Source organism: Bos indicus x Bos taurus, chromosome X (genome assembly GCF_003369695.1).
Source record: "Bos indicus x Bos taurus breed Angus x Brahman F1 hybrid chromosome X, Bos_hybrid_MaternalHap_v2.0, whole genome shotgun sequence".
Classification (NCBI taxonomy): Eukaryota; Metazoa; Chordata; class Mammalia; order Artiodactyla; family Bovidae; genus Bos; species Bos indicus x Bos taurus.
Window position 1 is genome coordinate 4645289 of NC_040105.1, and position 22598 is coordinate 4667886.

The 22598-nt window shown below is 47.5% G+C and overlaps 1 protein-coding gene across 5 annotated transcripts in view; it reads left to right on the forward strand.

The window, feature by feature from the left end:
• Positions 1-22381, forward strand: part of STS (steroid sulfatase) — a 164293-nt gene extending 141912 nt beyond the window's left edge. For 4 of the 5 annotated variants that reach the window (XM_027533072.1, XM_027533074.1, XM_027533073.1 and 1 more), the window contains 2 exons: positions 7726-7847; positions 19117-19719. In XM_027533072.1, the coding sequence (XP_027388873.1) occupies positions 7726-7847; positions 19117-19490 (496 nt within the window). In that variant the 3' untranslated portion in view covers positions 19491-19719. Of the gene's footprint in view, positions 1-7725; positions 7848-19116; positions 19720-22244 lie in introns of those variants that run through there. The other variant, XM_027533076.1, reaches the window with a different exon arrangement.
• The last annotated feature ends 217 nt before the right edge of the window (positions 22382-22598 follow it).

Here is a 22598-nt window from a genome sequence, read left to right on the forward strand (position 1 = left end):
TTCTGTTAGGATAACCAAATCCTTCTCAGGCTGAACCATGCAAAGGCAGGTCATGGGAACATCCCCAGGTAGATGATTCCCTGGTTTCAGAGCAGAGAGAGATGGAGCATTCATGGGGAATGACATCACTGTCCCCCTGAAAATTTCCCCAAACTTACCCTTTTCAGTTACATGAAAGTCACCCGGGCTTCCCTGGTGGCTCTGTAGTGAAGACTCCATCTGCCAACCTAGGTGTCCATAGGCAGATGAACGGATAAGGAAGTTGCGGTAGGTATACATGATGGAATATTACTCAACTATGGAAAAGGGTACATTTGAGTCCATTCTAATGAGGTGGATGAACCTGGAGCCTATGACACAGAGTGAAGTGAGTCAGAAAAAGAAAGACAAATACTATCTATTAATATGGAGTCCAGATAGATGGTACCAACGATCCTATGTACAGAGCAGCAAAAGAGACACAGATGTAAAGAACAGACTTCTAGACTCCATGGGAGAAGGCGAGGGTGGCATGATTTGAGAGACCAGCATTGAAACATGTGTATTACTATATGTGAAACAGATCATCAGTGCAAGTTCATGCATGAAGCAGGGCACTCAAAGCTGGTGCCCTGGGACAACCTGGAGGAATATGGTGGGGAGGTAGGTGGTTGGGGGGTCGTTCAGGATGGGGGTGACGCCTGTGTACCTGTGGCTGATTCATGTGGATGTATGGGGAAAACCGTCACAATATTGTAAGGTGACAATATTGTACATTACAATATTGCAAAGTAAATATCCTCCAGTTAAAACAGATACATTTTTTTAAAAAAAAAAAGAATCTGTCTGCAAATGCAGGGGACATGGGTTCAGTCTCTGGTTTGGGAAGATCCTGCCTGGCACAGAGCAACTCAGCCTGAGCACGACCACTGGGGAAGCATCCAGGCCCTAGATACCGTGCTCCAGGGCAAGAGAAGCCCCCGTGATGAGAAGCCCCCATACTGTAGCTAGAGAGGAGCCCCCAACTCAGGAAAACCCGTGCAGCAAGGAAGATCCGGCACAGCACCCCAAAATTAATCAATTTAATGTTAAAGAAAGAGACAGTCCCCCCAGGCTATTAAATTGGACCTGAAACTTGGCCGTGACACTCCTTGATATTAAACTGTTAATATCCTCGTGGTTGTCAGGGGTCAGGACCCCAGGGGGAGAACCAACTCACTTTCCAAGTTAGTGAAAGTGAAAGTGAAATCGCTCAGTTGTGTCTGACTCTTTGCGACCCCATGGACTCTAGCCTACCATGCTCCTTCGTGGAATTTTCCAGGCAAGAGTCCTGGAGTGGGTTGCCATTTCCTTCTCCAGGGGATCTTCCTGACCCAGGGATCAAACCCGGGTCTCCCGCATTGTAGGCAGATGCTTTACTGTCTGAGCCACCCGGGACACAATCTCAGATGAGCACATTTTTCATAAAAGTGAGCAGATGCCAGGAAAGAACACATCCAAGTTTGTAGCCGCGGCTGTCCTGCAAACATGCTATGAAAGCTTGAGTTCGTTGACAGAGAAGTCCAGACAATTCCTGTAGAGAACTATGGACGGGCGTTCGTGACATTGTACAGGAGGCAGGGATCAAGACCATCCCCCAGAAAAGGAAATGCAAAAAAGACAAAGTGGTAGTCTGATGACGCCTTACAAAAATAACTGAGAAAAGAAGAGAAGCTAAAGGCAAAGGAGAAAAGAAGAGATATATCCATCTGAATGCAGAGTTCCAAAGAATAGCAAGAAGAGATAAGAAAGCCTTCTTCAATGATCAATGAAGAAAAAAATAGAGGAAAACAATAGAATGGGAATGACTAGAGATTTCTTCAAGAAAATTAGAGATACCAAGGGAGCATTTCATGCAAAAATGGGCTCAATAAAGGACAGAAATGGTATGGACCTAACAGAAACAGAAGATATTAAGAAGAGGTGGTAAAAATACACAGAAGAACTATATAAAAAAAATCATGACCCAGATAACCACAATGGTGTGATCACTCATCTAGAGCCAGACATTCTGGAATGTGAAGTCAAGTGGGCCTTAGGAAGCATCACTATGAACAAGGCTAGTGGAGATGATGGAATTCCAGTTGAGCTATTTCAAATCCTGAAAGATGACGCTGTGCAAGTGCTGCACTCAGTATACGAGCAAATTTGGAAAACTCAGCAGTGGTCACAGGACTGGAAAAGGTCAGTTTCATTCCAATCCCAAAGAAAGACAATGCCAAAGAACGCTCAAACCACTGCACAATTGCACTCATCTCCCACGCTAGTAAAGTGATGCTCAAATTCTCCAAGCAAGACTTCAATAGTATGTGAACCATGAACTTCCAAATGTTCAAGCTGGATTTAGAAAAGGCAGAGGAACCAGAAATCAAATTGCCAACATCCGTTGGATCCCCATAAAAGCAAGAGAGTTCCAGAAAAACATCTATTTCTGCTTTATTGACTACACTAAAGCCTTACGCCAATTGATGCTTTTGAACTGTGGTGTTGGAGAAGACTCTTGGACTGCAAGGAGATCCAACCAGTCCATCCTAAAGGAAATCAATCCTGAATATTCATTGGAAGGACTGATGCTGAAGCTGACTCCAATACTTTGGCCACCTGATGCGACGAACTGACTCATTTTAAAAGACCCCCTGATGCTGGGAAAGATTAAAGGCAGGAGGAGAAGGGGATGACAGAGGATGAGATGGTTGAATGGCCTCACCGATTCAATGGACCTGAGTTTGGGTAAACTCTGGGAGTTGCTGATGGACAGTGAGGCCTGGCGTGCTGCAGTCCATGAGGTCACAAAGAGTCAGATGACTGAGTGACTGAACTGAACTGAATAGAGTTGCGATGCTGTGTGTGATTTTGAGAGTGTACGGGCCACTCTGCCACAAAATGTGATGTTGTAGGAACATTTCCATTCCAGCCATCCCAACTGTTTTGATACCTCAGACACTGTTTAAAAGTTTAGCTCAGTAGAATCACTTCCCATTTTTCATGGCAGAAATGAGCCTTTTTTTGACAAGCCATATTTCTGCAGCACTGTTCAGCGGTGGTTTCCATCACCACGTGATTTATTACTGCTTCCAGGAAAGAGCACGTTAGATGCAGGATATAAAAAAATATTAAAAATGAGACCTCTCTCTGCATTGCAAGGAAAAAGAAGGTTGCAAAACAGACATTGCTTCTCTCCTTAAAAAAAAAAAAAAAGACTTAAATCTTTTGCTTGGAAGTAAGAAAGGAAGTTTCTGAGACTTGGAGATTTCTTTTATCATTAAGTCCCCCTTTGTAGGATCAAGGCCCAGTTTAGTCATGAGATACTGATCTTAAGAAAATGGTTCTGATTCCTGTGTTGTTAAGTGCTGAGTTTTGTGGGCATACGACGAAACAAAGCTTCCAGAAACAGAGGTAGAATAATGCCATTTATTATTTATTATTATCTCTAGGTCCACACGGGTGGAACCTAGAGATTCTCATACTGAGTGAGCCAAGTCAGACAGAGAAGGAGAAATATCGTATGGCATGCCTTATATGTGGAATGTATTATAGAAAGAAATGACACAAATGAATTTCTTTAACAAAACAGAAACAGATTCACAGACATAGCTTATGGTTGCCTGAGGGAAGGGACAGTTAGGGAGTCTGGGATGGACATGGACACACTGCTGTATTTAACAGGGAGAACCAGCAAGGACCTGCTGGACAGCACAGGGAACTCTGCTCAATACTCTGTAATAACCTTATGGTCACCAGGGGGAAGGATGGGGGAAGGGACAGTTAGGGAGTCTGGGATGGACCTGGACACACTGCTGTATTTAACATGGAGAACCAGCAAGGACCTGCTGGACAGCACAGGGAACTCTGCTTGATGTCACGTGGCGGCCTGGATGGGAGGGGAGTTTGGGGGAGAAGGGATACATGTACACGTGTGGCTGAGTGCCTTCAGTATTCACCTGCAAACTATCACAGCATTGTTCACTGACTATACTGCAATATAAAAATAAAAAATTTTTGTAAGAGAATAAAATGAAAAAGCGAGGTAATGAAAAATGAAAAAGAGAGATTGATTGGGGGAAAAGGAGATCCGTTGCCAGTCTTGAACCTTCATGGAAAGGCCTTACCTCCACGTGGACAAAAACGTGATAGAGGGAGCTGGGGTCCATCTCAACCTCATAATTCTTAGCCCAGTATTTTTCATGCTCCAATCCTCCTCTCTGCTCCTTTCTCCTCATCCCTTGCTTCATTTCCACCTCTTTAGGATCTCATAGTCTTAAGCATGGGCTTCCACAATGACTCAGCTGGTAAAGAATCCGCCTGCAACGCGGGAGACCTGGGTTCGATCCCTGGGTTGGGAAGATCCCCTGGAGAAGGGAACAGCCACCCACTCCAGGGTTCTGGCCTGGAGAATCCCATGGATACAGTCCACGGGGTCGAAAAGAGTCAGGCACGACTGAGCCACTTTCGCTTTCGGTCTTAAGGACTGAGTCTTTGTGGAAATTTCACAATACCTGCCATTTCAGCATAGAAAGGGTATTCAGAGCACACACTGCTTTTCGATAGAATTGTCCGTCTACCCTGTTCCTCTCGTGGCAAATAGCAAGCAGGCTTTGAAAGCGAGCCAATTCTCTTTTGTTCTTATTTTTAACTTAGCGGTAATGGAGTATTTTCAGTTCTGTGGACTTTGGCAGAGAGCGTGGCGGATCATGCAGGGTGGGTGCCAGACAGGCACTCAGCAGCAAGGCTGTAATTACTTTATGAGGGTTTTAGTGACACCAAAAGGCACCACCAAAAAAAGAAAGAAAGGAAGAAAAGCCTGAGGGACATCGGGCCTCTCAAGAGTGCTCACCCGAATTATATGAGCAAGTAAGGATGACCCGCTATGCAAGGCAGCTAGAGAGACACAGATGTAAAGAACAGACTTTTGGATTCAGTGGGAGAAGGCGAGGGTGGGATGATCTGAGAGAATAGCATTGAAACATGTATATTACCATATGTGAAATAGATGACTAGGGCAATGCATGATTGGGCATGCATGCCCAATGACTTCGATGCATGAAGCAGGGCACTCAAAGCTGGTGCTCTGGGACAACGGTGAGCAATGAGATGGGGAGGGAGGTGGGACGGGGGCTTAGGATGGGGGACACGTGTCCACCTGTGGCTGACTCATGTCAACGTATGGCAAAACCCACCACAATATGGTAAAGTAATTAGCCTCCGATTAAATTAAATAATTTTTTTTTAAGTTCCAGTTTCTCATGGTAGGAAAGGATGGACATAGAGTGTTGGGGTTTTTCTCTTTTTTTTTAAGCTTTTGTTGGAATGTAGTTCATTTACAGTGTGGTGTTAGTTTTCTGCTGTGCAGCAAAGTGGTTCGTTTATACATGTGCTGTGTGCTCAGTCGCTTCAGTCCTCTTTGCGACCCCATGGACTGCAGCCCTCCAGGCTCCTCTGTCCATGGGATTTTCCAAGGCAAGAATGTCGGAGTGGGTTGCCGTTTCCTCCTCCAGGGGATCTTCGGACCCAGGGATCGAACCCGAGTCTCCCATGTCTCCTGCATTTCAGGCGGATTCATTACCATGGAGTCATCAGTATGATCTATTCTTTTTCAGATTCTTTTCCCATATAGATTATTACAGGGTACTGAGTAGAGTCCCCTGTGCTATACCGTAGGTCCTTATTAGTATCTGTTGAATATATGGCTTCCCTGATAACTCAGCTGGTTAAGAATCTACCTGCAATGGAGGAGACCCCGGTTCGATTCCTGAGTGGGGAAGATCCGCTGGAGAAGGGATAGGCTAATCACTCCAGTGTTCTTGGGCTTCACTGGTGGCTCAGCTGGTAAAAAATCTACCTGCAATGTGGGAGACCTGGGTTCGATCCCTGGGTCAGGAAGAGCCCCCGGAGAAGGGAAAGGCTACCGACTCCAGTATTCTGGCCTGGGGAATTCCACGGACTATAGAGTCGCAAAGAGCCAAAGACGACTGAGCGACTTTCACTCTCTTTCACTTTTGTATACGGTACTGTGTATCGTCAATACTAGGCTTCCAATGGATCCCTCCCCCGTTTCCCCTCTTTGGCAGCTATAGATTTGTTTTCTACATTTGTGACTCTGTTTCTGCTTTGTAGGTAAGTTCATTTACGCCTTTTTTTTTTTTTCAGATTCCACATATAAGCATTAGCATTATGATGTTTGTCTTGGGAGTGTTTTCAATCAGAGAAAGAAAACCCTCAAATTCAACAATCTCACTCTTTGCCGGTGTCTTTCTGCCCCAGGTCTCAGAGGCAGTGGCCTCAGAGCGTCAATGCCTTCAATTTCTCCAGTGGGTGTTAATGTATGTTTCACTCAAAACAAAAGTTTAGACTTTTTTTTTTTTTTTTCCTTTACTTAACCTCCAAAAGGGAGTTCCCACGTGGCTCAGTGGTAAAGAATCTGCCAGCCAGTGCAGGAGACATAGGTTTGAGACCTGGGTCGGGAAGATCCCCTGGAGTAGGAAGTGGAAACCCACTCTGGTATTGTTGCCTGGGAGATCCCATGGACAGAGGAGCCTGGTGGGCTGCATTTCATGGGGTCGCAAAGAGTCGGACACGACCTAGCGACTAAACGACAAACCTCCAAACAGTCTTATTTTGCTCATCACTCGTTGTATTACAGTTATCCCTTGCCATCTGGAAACTTCCGCCTTTTGGTATAACCACTGAAGAGATATGCTTACCTTTGAGAGCATAAACATGCCTGCCACATGTGTGTGTAGTATGTAAATGTGTCTAAGTATATTTCCATCCTCGGGGCATTTGATATCATCATCATCATTATTTGCAAATCGCTTCGTTGGGACTTAGAACTTTGTTTTCATTGAAGTCTATCCAGTTTAAGTGGCCCCATGCTACTATATATGTTATCTTTTTCTTAAAGGCAGATTGTCAGAGATTCTTGTTTTCAACAGATCTGGAGTTTGTGAATAAAGCTGCCAAGGCAATAAGCAGAAAAGTGGGTGCAGAACCAGCAGAAGGTCATCCCACCCCCTTCTTCCCCTCCTGTGTCCCCAAGTCGGTTCTCTAGTTCTGCACCTCTGTTTCTGCTTTGCAAATGGGTTCATCAGCACCATCCTTCTCGATTCCATATGTCTGCCTTCATAGACAGTATTTGTTTCCCTCTTTGTGACTTACTTCACTGTGTATGACAGACGCTGGGTCCGTCCACATTTCTATAAATGAGGCAGCTTTGTTCTTTTTCATGGCTGAGTAGTATTCTGCGGTATACATGCGGCACATCGTCTTTATCAGTTCATCTGTCGGTGGACATCTGGGTTGCTTGCATGTCCTGGCTGCTGTAAATAGGGCTGTGGTGAACACTGGAGTGTCTGTGTCTTTTTGAATTAGGGTTTTTTTTTTTTTTTCTGGGGTATATGCCCATGAGTGGGTCCACCCCACGGACGTGTGACACTGATGACATTGGGCGAATCACTCCATGTCTCCGTATCACGGTCCCAACTCACACTCTCGCTTTGAGGATGAAATGAGTTCATGTGTGAGCAGAGTGGACCTGCCTCCCTACGTGGCATACAGTGCCCGGTGATGGTCAGTCAGCATTCCTTGCTGAACGACCACCTTGTAGCCCCATCACGCCTTCGTGTACTGAAGGATAACTCAGACAAGCCAGGGTGTCTGAGCCCCCTGGCAGACATGGCCACCTGACGTCCCACCTGCTTCATCCCCCAGGGTCATCGACGGCCGGGACCTGATGCCCTTGCTTCAGATGCGGACCCAGCGATCGGAGCACGAGTTTCTCTTCCACTACTGCAACTCCTACCTGAACGCCGTGCGCTGGCACCCACCCAACAGTGAGTAGACGCGTCTCTCCTCTTGTGTATCTTTCCCCACCTCGCTTTGAGGGCTGCGTGCCATCAGGGAGGGGCAGGGGAAGAGAATAAAACCGCAAGCGGGCATTGCTCTCACGAGATGCACCCTTCCCCGCCGCAAAGAAGCTGGGTTTGATTTCTCCTTCCTCCTGTTCCTACTCTCTTCTCTTGAGCCTGCTGGTTACCCCAGTTGTCTCGGCAGACCAGGGCAGTCGCCCAGCTCTATGCCAGTGCTTTCTGGCTCCTTCCTCCTGAGGGGGCAGAGGACGTGCCAGGTGGTCGGCAGGGTTCTGAAGCTACTTCCTTCCCGCTCCGCCAGCCACCCAGCTGCGTCTCCTGGTCCCACCTTCCGTCTGAGTTTCTGCCCAAGAGTCCCTCTGCTCTGGCGTGGCTGGTCTCTGTTTCGGTTCCCTCTGCTTCGAATGACTTTCTTTTCCTTCCTGGTTAATGCTTACCCACCTCCCGTGATGCCCCTCAAATGCCATCTCCCCTGCCTGCAGTCTTCTAGCTTTCCACTGGTGCTGGGTGGCTTTCAGATGTCTACCTGACCTTGTACCCTGAGCCTCAAAGGTGGTGGGTCGTCACCCACCGATCTGTCCGTCTGGTTGGTCACAGATTCTCTGTGTGTGTCTGCTGGCCGTAGATGTTTAAGACAATGCTCTGATGTGTTGATGTCATCGTGGTTCGCAGACCCAGTGTATTTTACGTCTGTGTCAGTGACAAGATGTACTCATACTCTGGGTCTGCCGACAGCAGATATAAAAGTGCATTTCCTTTTATTGAAAATTTTTCTTTATTCAGGTATGTGTTTTTGGTTGCACTGGGTGTCTGTGGCTTTGCGGAGGCTTTCTGTAGTTTCGGCGAGCAGGGGCCGCTCTCTGCTCACAGTTCGCAAGCTTCTGATTGCGGTGGGTTCTCTTTTTGCAGGGCACCAGCTCTAGGGCACTCAGGCTTCAGTGGTTGCGGCCCCTGGGCTCAATAATTGTGGCTCCTTGGCTCTTGAGCACAGGTTCAGTAGTTGAGGCACACAGGTTCAGTTGTTCCACGGCAAGTGGGATCTTCCTGGACCAGGGATGAAACCTGCATCTCCTGCATGGCCAGGCAGATTCTTAACCACCGAACCACCACAGACAGCCCAACGGCTGCATGTCTAACGAGCCTAAAGGACCAAGTGAAATCAAGTGATTATCATACGTGTAGCGATAGTCCCACATCTGGTTTTCATAATGTAAATGTTAAATTACAGTACAAGGAGATCCAACCAGTCCATCCTAAACGGAATCGGTCCTGAAGAGTCATTGGAAGGACTGATGCTGAAGCTGAAGCTCCAATACTTTGGACGTGTGATGCAAACAACTGACTCTTTAGAAAAGACCCTGATTCTGGGAAAGATTGAAGGCGGGAGGAGAAGGGGACAACAGAGGATGAAATGGTTGGATGGCATCACTGACTCAATGGACATGAGTTTGGGTAAACTCCAGGAATTGGTGATGGACAGGGAGGCCTGGCGTGCTGCAGTCCATGGGGTCACAAAGAGTTGGACACGACTGAGCGACTGAACCAACACCATCACATCACTGAGATGCCTAGGCGTCTGTGGGAACCCAGGACCTATTATACCCCTACTGTATATCTTAGAGATCGACGCTGATGTTAGAGTCTCAGTTACCTCTTGAGAGAGGGAATGAAGCTCTCCTTTTCTGTAGCATGTTCTGGGTTCTGCTCCCAGAGGCGAGATTCTCCCAGAGCATCTGGTCACCACGCCACCAGCTGGTGGCTCATTCTTAAATTCAGGGGATGCTCATAATGGATTTCAGTGCATTCCTGGCCCCATCCTCGTCACCCAGCCGAGTTACCCAAGACAGCATTTAAAGAGCAGCTGCTCCATTATTTTTCAAGTGGAAGATTGTGATCCTTCCTTTGTCCACAGAAATCAGACCAGGTTTACCCTTGGAAGTTTTATACTTTAAATCTGGAAGAGTGCCCTGAGATAACTTCTGGAAGATTTTACATTTTAAATCTGTATGACTTCCTTCTGATAACTTCCGGAAGATGAATGTAGCAAAATCGCACGCTCTCAATTCTAGGCTTGGAAGGACCCTATTTACCTATCTCATCCACGTGTCCATCACTCCTAACATCCGTAGCATGCTGTCTGTTTTTTCAGGTTAATTGGCAGCATTTTGGGGGGAGGAAAAATGGCAACCCACTCCAATATTCTTGCCTGGGAAATCCCACGGACAGAGGAGCCTGGTGAGCTGCAGTCCATGTGGTCGCAAAGAGTCGGATGTGACTTGGTGAGTAAACAGCTGGCAGCATTTAAATCTGAGTCATTTCAGTTCAGTCACTCACTTGTGTCCAGCTCTTTGCGACCCCATGGACTGCAGCACGCCAGGCCTCCCTGTCCATCACCATCTCTTGGAGTTTCCTCAAACTCATGTCCATTGAGTCGGTGATGCCATCCAACCATCTCTTTTAAATCTGAGCCGTCTCATAAAGGAGACATGTGGTCCTCCCCATCTGTATTTTTTTAGCTTTTTGTTTTATATTGACGTATACTTGAGGAACAGTGTTACCTCAGTTTCCTGTATACAGCGCCGTGATTTAGTGATACACATACACGCATCTGTTCCTTTTCACGTGCTTTTCCCATGTAGCTTGCTGCATAATTCTGAGCAGAGTTGTCCGTGCTATACAGTAGGTCCTTGTCGGTTATGCGTCTTAAACGTAGCAGTGTGTCCACGTTCCCGCTTCCTTTTATCCTGAGCCTGAAAGAACCAAGTTTCCTGGGCTCTTGGCTGTTTAAAGACGTCCTGAACCTTGACGAATAGCATTTAAGTAAAGCCAGCCACCTCCACTTACAGGGGCCGGAAGGAACATATTGGATCAGGGGCTGGGGAAACACAGTTATGTGGAGAAATAAACAGGAAGGGGCAGAAAATAGGGGTGAGTGAGAAAAAGCAGACCCAGATGCTGAGAGGCAGCAGGCCCGGGGATCAAATTTGCTGCTGAAACAGACACAAGGACATTTCCTCTTAAGCAGCTCATTGCCGTCTTCTGCCTCGAGCGAGCGACAGAGGAGGGAAAATGACAGTCTTTCAATGCCGGAATCATCCATCTAGTCAACGGGTCTGAGGAAACCCTGGGTTTCTCTTTTTTAATTAGTCATCTTGTCTCCTTTGGAGATCGTGCCCTGAAACTCAGGCTCGGTGGTGGCCGCTGTGGCTGTCCCTCGTGGCTCCCTGCAGCTGTTTGCTCAGTATCTTTGTCTGCTCATTTGTTCTACACGTATTTATTGAGCATCTACTGTGTGGCACCTGCTGGACTGGACACCTGTCGGTGAGCAAAACATACTGAGTTCTCTGCCCGGGAGTTGCTTGCCTCTTAGGTCACGGGGGAGCTGCAGGCTGGGCAAACCCCCGGGAATGCAGAGTTGTTTCAGGAGGTGTCCCTTGCCCGTGAGGATTACTACTCCTGCATGAGTCCTAGTTGGAAGAGGCGGCCCTGCGTTTAGATTACTAGCACTACATGAATGGGTTACTGGTACTGCATGAGTACTAGCTGGAAGAGATGGCTTAGATCTTCTCGTAATCGAAAGTGGAGTCTGGGTGCTGGAGAGGGCAGGGTGGTGGGAAGGAAGATACACGCATCTTGCTTTATTTGGGATGCTCTCAGCCAGGGGCGGTTGGCGGGAGGACATCTGTCCAAAGGCTGACTCTCTGACAGTCAGAATGTAAAAGCTTTTATAGACAGAGGGAGGGAGGTTCCTTGCAGAAACAGCACAGTCAGCCCTGATGGTCATCTTGAACTGATTGTCAGTGGTCTGATCAGGATCATCTTGATTCTTTTAGGTACAGTTCAACTTTCAGTCTCACTACCGCCAGTGGTGCTAGCGGTAAGGAACCCACCTGCCGATGCAGGACACGATCCTTAGACGGGGACAATCCCCTGGAGGAGGGTATGGCAACCCACTCCAGGATTCTTGCCTGGAGAATTCCAGCGACAGAGAAGTTTGGAGGGCTGCAGTCCATGGCGTCGCCAAGGGTCAGATAGGACTGAGATGACTTAGCGGAGCAGAGCAGTCTCTTCAGTCCCAGGGTTGATTGGTTTCCATTTCTTTGAGGCCAGTTCTGGGAATTAGTGCAGCTTAGATCATGGCTACGGTCTGGCTGTCATGGAGTTAACATCTTCCCCCTGGTGGGGGTTTCACTATCTATAAAGCAGCTTATGAGACCTGGCTCAGAATATTATCTATATAGCCTTTGGTGCTAAGTCACTGCAGTCGTGTCCGACTCTTTGCAACCCCATGGACTGTAGCCCGCCAGGCTCCCCCGTTGCTGGGATTCTCCAGGCAAGAACACTGGAGTGGGTTGTCATTTCCTTCTCCAGTGCATGAAAGTGAAAAGTGAAAGTGAAGTCACTCAGTCATGTCTGACTCTTTGAAACCCCATGGACTGCAACCCGCCAAGCTCCTCTGTGCATGAGATTCTCCAAGCAAGAATCCTAGAGTGGGTTGCCATTCCCTTCTCCACAAAGCCTTTGAGCTTTCCTTGAATTTGCTTGAACTCTGACTAAACGTATTCTTTGGCTCAAGGCTTTTCACAGACAAAAGGCGAGCTGAGGACCTTAAGGTCCCGCTCTGTTTTCGCTTCTGGATCTATATCGGCAGGAGACTGTGGGTCAGCATAGAACTTAAAGCAGTCTAGTTGGAGGACATCACTTGGATCATCTCAGATCTAAGTTGGTAGGAGACTGTGGACAATTCACAGACGTTGAACTACTACTGTTTAGAAGAGATGGGCTTGGATCATCTGAGATCTATGCTCATAGGAGTCTGTGGTCATCACCACCTGGGGGACGCTTTCCATAATTCTTAAAGGCAATGGTATTGCCACCTTGAGCGCCAAAGTATCTTGAACTCCAGATACTTGGTTAGAAAAGAAGAGAGACATTTAGGCTCAGGGTTTGTAAATGTAGTGCCAGGGCAGCAGTGAGTCAGAGCCAGCTCCTGACAGCTGAGGAATCTCAGCAGCTTGTGGGGAACACATTCCTACCTGGAAGTCAGCCTTGTGGGGAGCGTCTATACCATGGCAACTGGCAGACACAGCAGATGTCGACCGTGTTCCTCGCTCAGAGAAGCTAGAGCTTTCCAGCAGGACACTGGTACCTGTCTACTAGAATGGAGTGGCAGCATTGGGGAGATCCAACTCGTGTTTGTCTTGATGAGGTTAGATGCGTAGATTTCCCTGGTGGCTCAGACAGTGAAGAATCCACCTATAAAGCAGGAGACCCAGGTTCTATTCCTGGGTCGGGAAGACCCCCCTGGAGAAGGGAATGGCAACCCACTCCAGTGTTCTTGCCTGGAGAATCCCATGGACAGAGGAGCCTGGTGGGCTGCATACAGTCCATGGGGTCACAAAGAATTGGACATGACTGAGCAATTGATGCTTTTACTACCTATTACAATTCCAGACTTGTTAAATACTCATTTTTTCCAAAATATTACAGCCAGAATGCTGTTTCTACTCTTTTAAAACATGAATCCCTTTCAGCTTTTATATACAATGTATTCTCCATAATCATTGAGTATTGGGGCCAGAATGCTGTTTCTACTCTTAAAATATGAATCCCTTTTGGCTTTTATATACAGTGTCTTCTCTATAATAATTGAACAATTCTGTAATTTTAATGATTCTGTAACTTGGTTGTCTCAGCACATTGAGGTGATGAGAAGTCTTCATTTATTTTTTTCCCTAAGAGTGAGCACTGGTTTTAAAAATGATCACGTACATAGGCTTCCCTGGTGGCTCAGACAGTAAAGAACCTGCCTGTGATGCGGGAGACCCGGGTTCGACCCCTGGGTCAGAAAGATCCCCCTGGAGAAGGAAATAGCAACCGGCTCTAGTATTCTTGCCTGGAAAATCCCACGGTCAGAGGAACCTGGCGGGCTACAGTCCACGGGGTCGCAAAGAGTCGGACACGACTGAGCTACTGACACTTTCACTAACTTACAATTCCAGACTTGTTAAAAACTCATTTTTTCCAAAACATTAGAGCCAGAACGCTGTCTACTCTCTTAAAACATGAATCCCTTTCAGCTTTTATGTACAGTGTCTTCTCTATAATTAAATAATTCTATAATTCTAATGATTCTGTAATTTAGTTGTCTCAGCACATTGAGCGGCTTAAGTTTATCATCATCTGAGATCATTATTGCCATTACATTTTAGGAGAACTCACAAAAGCATTATTAGAACACGGATAACTTTGGTTAGTGATGATGGGAATTTTGAGCTTAAATTTCCTGTTCAGCATGTATTCAAAAAGTGTGGCTTTGAGTTTTGACTTAGGTATCCATGTTAGTATAAAGTCAATGTAATGGCAACTGGATTTTATGGTCAAATGTGTCTTGAAAGACTGGTAGATGTTTTTGGCTGTGGTATTTTGGTACAGAGTTTTGAGAAGATAAACATAAGTCTATAAAGTAACTGCTGCAGCTGAGTTGTGTCTGACTCTTTGCGACCCCATGGACTGCATCACGCCAGGTCTCCCTGTCCACCACCAGCTCCCGGAGTTTGCTCAGACTCATGTCCATCGAGTCGGTGATGCCATCCAACCATCTCATCCTCTGTCGCCCCCTTCTCCTTTGCCCTCAGTTTTTCTCAGCATCAGAGTCTTTTCCAATGAGTTGGCTCTTCACTTTAGGTGTTGGAGCTTCAACTTCAGCAACAGTCCTTCCAATGAATGATTAGAATAATCAAAGCGATGAAGAGCAATGGTTAAAGGCAAAGAAACAGATCCAAGGAGGAACCGAAATCCGCCCTTCCCTGTAACACGTTCGGTAGATGACATCAAGATTACTGAGGGGGGTCAGCTGAGGGTCCCAGGGGACGGTATGGGTGGCTCAGAGCAGGGGGAAACAGAGCAGTCTTTGAAATGCTTCTTGTTTTTCTTTTTAAAAAAGATAATTTTATTTTCTTTATTTTTGTCCGTGCTGGGTCTTCGTTGCTGTGCGGGCTACTGTCTTGTTTTGGTGCCTGCTTTTATCTCGTGGAGCACAGGCTCTTGGGTGTGTGAGCGTCACTAGCTACAGCACGTGGCCTCAGAAGTTGAGGCTACCAGCCTTGGTTGCCCCAAGGCACGAGGGAATCTTCACAAATCAGGGATCCAACCTGTGTCCCCGGCCTTGGCAGGTGCACTCTTTACCACTGAGCCACCAGGGAAGTCCCTGCAATACCTCTCGAAGCACCCCAAGGTGGCAGTTTGTGGTGGGAAATGCTGCTAAGACCAAAAACCCCCAAATGACTATATTTGGTTGTTATGATATATACATGGAGTCCCCCATGCATACAGAATTAATCTTGCCAAGACAAGCAGTTAAACCACATTCATCAAGGGCCATCAAAATCTGAGTGATAAATTAAGAGTCGGTGTGTGGAAGCCCTTTAAATTTTGTTGTTCATGTTCTTGAAGAATCCTGAAGATGGCGGGGATGAGGAAAAGTGTCTTAAGACTTGTATTGCAGTGGCAACAGGTTGAAGAACAGCTGGAAAGCAGTGGCCTCGTCTTAGACTGCTGGCAGCTTTACATTCAAAGGCGGGCTCCCCTGGTGGCTCAGAAGGTAAAGAGTCTGCCTGCAATGCAGGAGACCTGGGTTCGATCCCTGGGTCGGGGAAGATCCACTAGAGAAGGGAATGGCAACCCACTCCCGTATCCTTGGCTGGAGAATTCCATGGACAGAGGAGCCTGGCGGTCTACAGTCAGTGGGGTCGCAAAAGAGTTGGACACAACTGAGCAGCTACACAACAGCAAATCAGAAAAGGAGACGAGAGCCTGAGAGGTTAACAGCCATGCCCAGCATCCCACAGCTAGGAGATAGCATAGCTAGGGTTGGAACCCACCCTGTCAGAGCCAATAGAGGGGGCGGGAGAGTTCAAGTAGATTGTACTCAATGAGCCACCAAGACAAGACACCATTTCAAGCTCAGAATAAGGGATGTATCCCTAGGAGGCTTGTCATGGGTCTAGACCCACAAGAATCCTTGCATAAAGGGGGATGTGATTTGCAAAGCAGACTGGCATGTGTTGGGAGGGATTAAGCATCTTTTATCTGCAGAATGTTCTTCTGATGCCTCTGTGGACAGCCCAGTGGGCTTTGCATCGTCCCCCTGTTTGTTCTTGGGGCCCCCGAGTGCTCATTCTCGAGGCTTGTCTGCCAGGGGACCTCAGAACCCTTTCTTGTGGCCAAGTCCCTGAAAGCTATCAAGATCACAACAGTGGTACCTGTCCTGGGCTTCACACGCCCCTCAGAGCCCCAGCGAATCTCAGGGCACCGTCGCTTATCTGAAGCTTGGAAAGGGTTGAATTCGGGGTCCAGCTCAGGAGTCAGGCTGTTCTCGATTAAATTCTATTTGCCACTTTGTCAAAGGACTGGAAGCTTTCTTTTCTTGTGAATGAAAAGAAAGTGAGTCACTTTTTTTTTTAACCTGTGAAAGTGTTAGTCACTCCTGTCGTGTCTGACGCTTTGCGACCCTGCAGACTGTAGCCCGCCAGGCTCCTCTGTCCATGGGATTCTCCAGCCAAGAATACTGGAGTGGGTTGCCATTTCCTTCTCCAAGGGATCTTCCCCACCCAGGGATCGAACCCAGGTCTCCCTCACTGCAAGCAGATTCTTTACCATCTGAGCTTCCAGGGAAGCCCCCTGTTAAGCTGTGATTCTACATAAAAATGTTTCAGAGGTAAATAGTGAACTCCGTAGCACTTCATATGACAGTGACAAAGCCCTCCTGCAACTGTAATAAGTCACTGACATCTTTTCGGTTTAGCTGTAACTCTCTTAAATTTTGAGCTTCCCTGGTGGCTCAGCTGGTAAGGAATCCGCCTGCAATGCGGGAGACCTGGCTTTGACCCCTGGGTTGGGAAGATCCCCTGGAGAAGGGAAAGGCGACCCACTCCAGTGTTCTGGCCTGGAGAATTCCATAGACTGTATATGATCCATGGGGTCGCAAAGAGTCAGACACGACTGAGTGACTTTCACTTTCTCTTAAACTTTAAAGCATCATTTAAACTGAAGTCAAATTATTGTTCCCATCACTATGTAGTTTTGTTTTTGAAAAAAATGCTGCCTGTAGTTTCCCTGCATTCTCACTGTAAAGTTTAATAATTCCTTCCTCTGGTCATTGAATCTCAATTGTAGCTGAGTTTAAGATTCCGTGGTGGTCAAAATATTTATCTGTGACAGAGACAGAAAACAACCTTTTTCAGAGTGCACTGGAATTTTAACAATAAACAAAAAAGTTTTTTAACTCAAAAGATTTTTAGTAGTATATGGAGAAATCCCAGGTGAAATACGTCCTCAAAATAAATTTGAAACATAGGATTAAACAGACATAGTAGAAATGCAGGGTACCTCCTTTCATTGAAATGACACCTTTGACAGTGTCGATTCTTGGTTTCCTGGTGAACAACAGAACAGACCCTGAGCTAAGGCTTCATATCCTATAAACCTAGGCCTTCCCAGGTGGCACAGTGGTAAAGAACCTTCCTGCCAATGCAGGAGACTCAAGGGATGCAGGTTCAGTCACTGGGTCAGGAAGATCCCCTGGAGGAGGGCATGGCAACCTGCTCCACTATATTCTTGCCTGGAAAATTCCGAGGACAGAGGAGCCTGGCACATGCAATAAAATGCATTTGAGCAAACCCAAAGTGGTGTAAACAAATTATGCAGAGAATACACAATGTATCGTTTTATAAAAAGGTTTTAAAAATCCAGATTGGGTGCTATAAAGGCAGACACCTCGATGGCATACCAAACAAATCTTCAGAAAAATTAATTCTTAGTTCTACACTTGTCTGAGCTGCGTGTCTGCTCCCTGTAAGAATGCTTAAGGTTTATTTACTGACTGGTCCTTAAACCTGCGTGTGTGCATGCTCAGTCGCTCAGTCATGTCCAATTTTGTGTGACCCCATGGACCGTAGTCCACCAGGCTCGTCTGTCCATGGGATTCTCCAGGTGAGAATACTGGAGTGGGTTGCCATGCCCTCCTCCAGGGAATATTTACCCTTACTCGCACTCGAATATACTTGTTTGGGGTCAGGGGCTTTTTGGGGAGAATGTGGACACCCGTGGTAATTGTCTTGTGTGGTCAATTAATTCATTTTGCATTTAGATCGTGGGTGAGCACTCGGTATGTGCAATTACAAAACCAGCGTTTCCATGACACAAACAGATGATCAGAGTGAATTAAGTAGGTGTGCGATGCTTTCTAGGGGGACGGTCTCTATGGTTTTCTATAGAAAAGCTGGAAGTATAAAGCGGAAAAGGACATTTTCAGCCTGAACCTAATTTCACTTGGTTTATACACGTCAACTCTGTTTTCATCTGCCACCTTTTTCTACCCAGGATGCAGTCTCTAGACCTCTATCAGAGCCAGCTCTCAGAAAGTCATAGCATCGTAAGATAAACAGTAAAACAATCTTTCACATTTGTTTGTAAATCAATTTTTTTTTTTTCTAAAATTTTAATATTGGCTATTTAGTCATTGGAAGAGACCCTGATGCTGGGAAAGATTGAGGGCAGGAGGAGAAGGGGTGCCAGAGGATGAGATGGTTGGATGGCATCACTGACTCAAGGGACATGAGTTTGAGCAAGCTCTAGGAGTTGGTGATGGACAGGGAGGCCTGGCGTGCTGCAGTCCATGGGGTTGCAAAGAGTCAGACACACCCAAGCGACTGAACAACAGCAACAAATGGAACACAACACTTGCATTTTTTAAGCTTTTTTTATTTTATTTATTTCTGGATGCCCTGGGTCTTTGTTGCTGTGTGTGTGTGTGTGTGTGTGGCTCCTTTCTGTAGTTGTGGCTTGTCATCGCGGGGGCCTCTCTCATTGTGGGCTCCTGGGCCCACAGCTTCAGCAGTTTCAGCTTTCGGGCTCCCCCTAGAGGCGAGGTCCAAAAAAATAAATCAGTTTTTTTTTTTTCCAGTTTTTGCATTATAACAGCTATTGCATAATCAGCTTTGTCTTTTCCTCCTTGGCAGTTAGATAACAACTCATGTTTTCTTGCTTTTTCTTTTTAGCTATGATGCTTACTCTTTTTTGAGCCTTAAGTGTGATAAATCCAGTCCATCCATAACTGAGTCTCTGCCTTCTTGAAGCACCCAGAGGGTGGTTTTCCATGCACGCTCTCTTTGGGGGTGACTATGACGACCCTGTTCCCACCACACCCGCTTCTCTGCTTGTCCCACCACAGGCACGTCCATCTGGAAAGCCTTTTTCTTCACCCCCAAGTTCTCCCCGGAGGGCGCCAACGGATGCTTTGACACACACGTGTGTTTCTGTTACGGGCAGTATGTCACCTACCACGACCCGCCCCTGCTGTTTGAGATTTCCAGAGACCCCCGGGAGAGAAACCCGTTAACCCCGACATCGGAGCCGCGGTTCTGGGAGATCCTGGAGGCCATGCAGGAGGCGGCAGCCCGCCACGCCCGGACCCTTCAGGACGTCCCCAACCAGCTGTCCCTGGGGAACCTGATGTGGAAGCCGTGGCTGCAGCTGTGCTGCTCATCGCTGGGGCTTTCCTGCCAGTGTGACCGGGAGGACCAGGATGGGAGACACAGCCCTTAGCCGTTATGGGCAGCGTCTGGGGGTGCATGGGGGTAGGAGGAGCGCCCAGCTGGCAGCATTAGGGTGAACGCCCAGGATCGACCCTGGGGGAAGGCAGCCCTGGCCTCCTCCCTCCTCCCCACGCACCTGGAGACTCCGCCAAGACCCCCTTCCACACACACACACACACACCTTTCCCCCCCGGGGCGGGAATCAACTTTGAAATAAACAGAGACACAGACGTTACTTACATCGTCTTCCGAGGCCAATTGTTCACGTGGATGGATGACTGGGCAATGAGTGTCCAACATCTGTGTGGTGGAGGGCAGGAAGGGGCACAGGTGAGCTGCTGACCTCTCAGACAGCGTGATCCACGGCTGAAGGCGTCGCTGACTTGATGCACCAGCCACCAGGATTTCCCCTAGAGAGCATCGCACGAGAGTGAATCAAATGTTAAGTGTTTACTGAAATCTAACACATGCCACTTTTTTTACCCTGCGTAAAAGAGCATCTTGCCCAATCACGGATGATGGTTAAGTTGCCATCTTCTGGTTTCTGAAAGGCGATTACTGTCAGTATTATTTGCAAATACGTATGAATCACTCTTCACGCTATCCGTGTTTGTACATGGATATGTGTCTTTCTTTGAGAAGCTTGCAATATTTAGAAGCTCATCACTGTTGAAGGAGAAGCAACAGAGGCTCGCAGATGTGTTTTGTGCGACCGCCTTTAGGTGAGCTCTCTCAGCGAATGTCGAAGCTGAGACACACCTCTCCGGTCCGTGTGTTTCCAGCCCGTCATTTGTAGCACGCTGTTTTGGCTTCTGCTGTCCCTTGGGTGAACGGTGTTTCTGAACTAAAAATCCAACTTCATAGATTCTGCAGTCCAAGAAATCCCCTCTAACAGATTCAGAATTACTGGCATGTGAAATGTATGCTATTTCACAGGAGCAGGGGGGTATGGGGTGGGGGAAACACAGGCCATCAGAGCAGTTCACGACCCATACCCACAAAGACACAAGCCATCAGACATAACCAGTCCGAGACCCATATCCAAGAAGACACTAGCAATCAGGCATAAGCAGTCCATGACCCATAGCCATGAAGACACGAGCCATCAGACATAACCAATCAACGACCCATACCCACAAAGACACGAGCCATCAGACATAACCAGTCCAAGACCCATACCCAAGAAGACACTAGCAATCAGGCATAAGCAGTCCATGACCCATAGCCATGAAGACACGAGCCATCAGACATAACCAATCAACGACCCATACCCAAAAAGACACGAGCAATCAGACATAAGCAGTCCGCGACCCATACCCGTTACATCTCGATGCCGAATTTCATGACGAGAGAATGGTGGTTCACACCCGTCCTTGTATTTTGTTGGCCTGACCCTGCGGGTAAGCAGTATCTGTGCCTCGTGTTGGTCGTGACATGCACACTTTCGTTTGAATCCCATTTCCTGCGACCTCAGGAATGCAGGGATGAGGCCTAACGGGGTCACGGAGGAGACTGGGAGACAGGGCACAGCTGGATAGAGTTCCCAAGTCCGGACCACCAGCCCCTTCTGGGCAAAGAGTTCTCCTGAGTGGAGAATACCTAGGTGACCTTCAGACACTATACGTTCTCCAGCAACATGGTGAGGATTCATTCACTCATCTGTACACGGGAGCTGTGGTCCCGCTGCCTCTCTTTCATCTCTGTAGCGAACATGTCTGAGCATCTATCTGCTCTTGGCTCAGGGGTTTTCTCGATCCGACGGGAGTGGAGGTCAGTGGTCTACTCTGCCCCGCCTCCCACCCCCCCCACCCCCAGGTGCATGGACCCTGCCGTCCAGACACTTTGGAGAAAAATGTGGGTAAGCGAGTCTCGGGCTCTCTGACAGTGGTCTCTGCCTTCTGGTCTTTGTCCCCGCTGAACAACGTCTAAGCTCTGACAGCATCTCCCAAGCTCCTCCTTGCTGCTGCTGCTGCTGCTAAGTCGCTTCAGTCGTGTCCGACACTGTGTGACCCCATGGACTGCAGCCTACCAGGCTCCTCCATCCCTGGGATTTTCCAGGCAGGAGTACTGGAGTGGGGTGCCATTGCCTTCTCCAAGCTCCTCCTTACGGTCTGCTATTTCAGAATTTTTTTTAATTTATTAATTTATTTCACTTGGAGCATAATGACGTCACCATACTGTGGTCGTCTTTGCCGTACATCCACATGAATCGGCCACGGGTGACCGTGTGTCCCCCCATCCTGAACCGCCCCCCCACCTCCCTCCCCACTCCATCTCTCTGGGTTGTCCCAGGGCACTGGCTTTGAGTACCCAGCTTCATGCATCGAACTTGCCCTGGTCACCTATTTCACATATGGTAATGTACATGTTTCAATGCTGTGCTCTCAAATCATCCCACCCTCCCCTCCTCCCACAGAGCCCAAAAGTCTGTTCTTTACATCCGTGTCTCCTTCGCTGCCCTGCATGTACGATCATCGATACCACCTTTCTAAGTTCCGTATAAATGTGTTAATATACAACATTTGTCTTTCTCTTTCTGACTTACTTCACTTGGTACATATGCACAGTGGAATATTACTCACCTGTAAAAAAGGAATGCATTTCAGTGAGTTCTAATGAGGGGGATCACGAGGAGTCTGTTATTTCAGATTGCAAATCTTTCTTTGTCTTAAAAAAAAAGACAATTCCTTCCACCTCCCTGGGAATGGTTCAGAGTTGAAAAGCAAGCAGGATTCTTTTTCTTAATTCGGATTTCTCATTCCAGAAATTTGCCAAAAGCGTGTCGTGTTGTTTTAAGAAATACTCTCATGAAAGAACGCATGAGCATGTTACTGCTGCTGCTACTGGCTAAGTTGCTTCAGTCGTGTTTGACTCTGCGACCCCATAGACGGCAGCCAACCAGGCTCCCCCGTCCCTGGGATTCTCCAGGCAAGAACACTGGAGTGGGTTGCCATTTCCTTCTCCAATGCATGAAAGTAGAAAGTGAAAGTGAAGTCGCTCAGTCGTGTCCGACTCTTCTCGACTCCATGGACTGCAGCCTACCAGGCTCCTCCATCCATGGGATTTTCCAGGCAAGAGTACTGGAGTGGGGTGCCATTGCCTTCTCCAAGCATGTTAC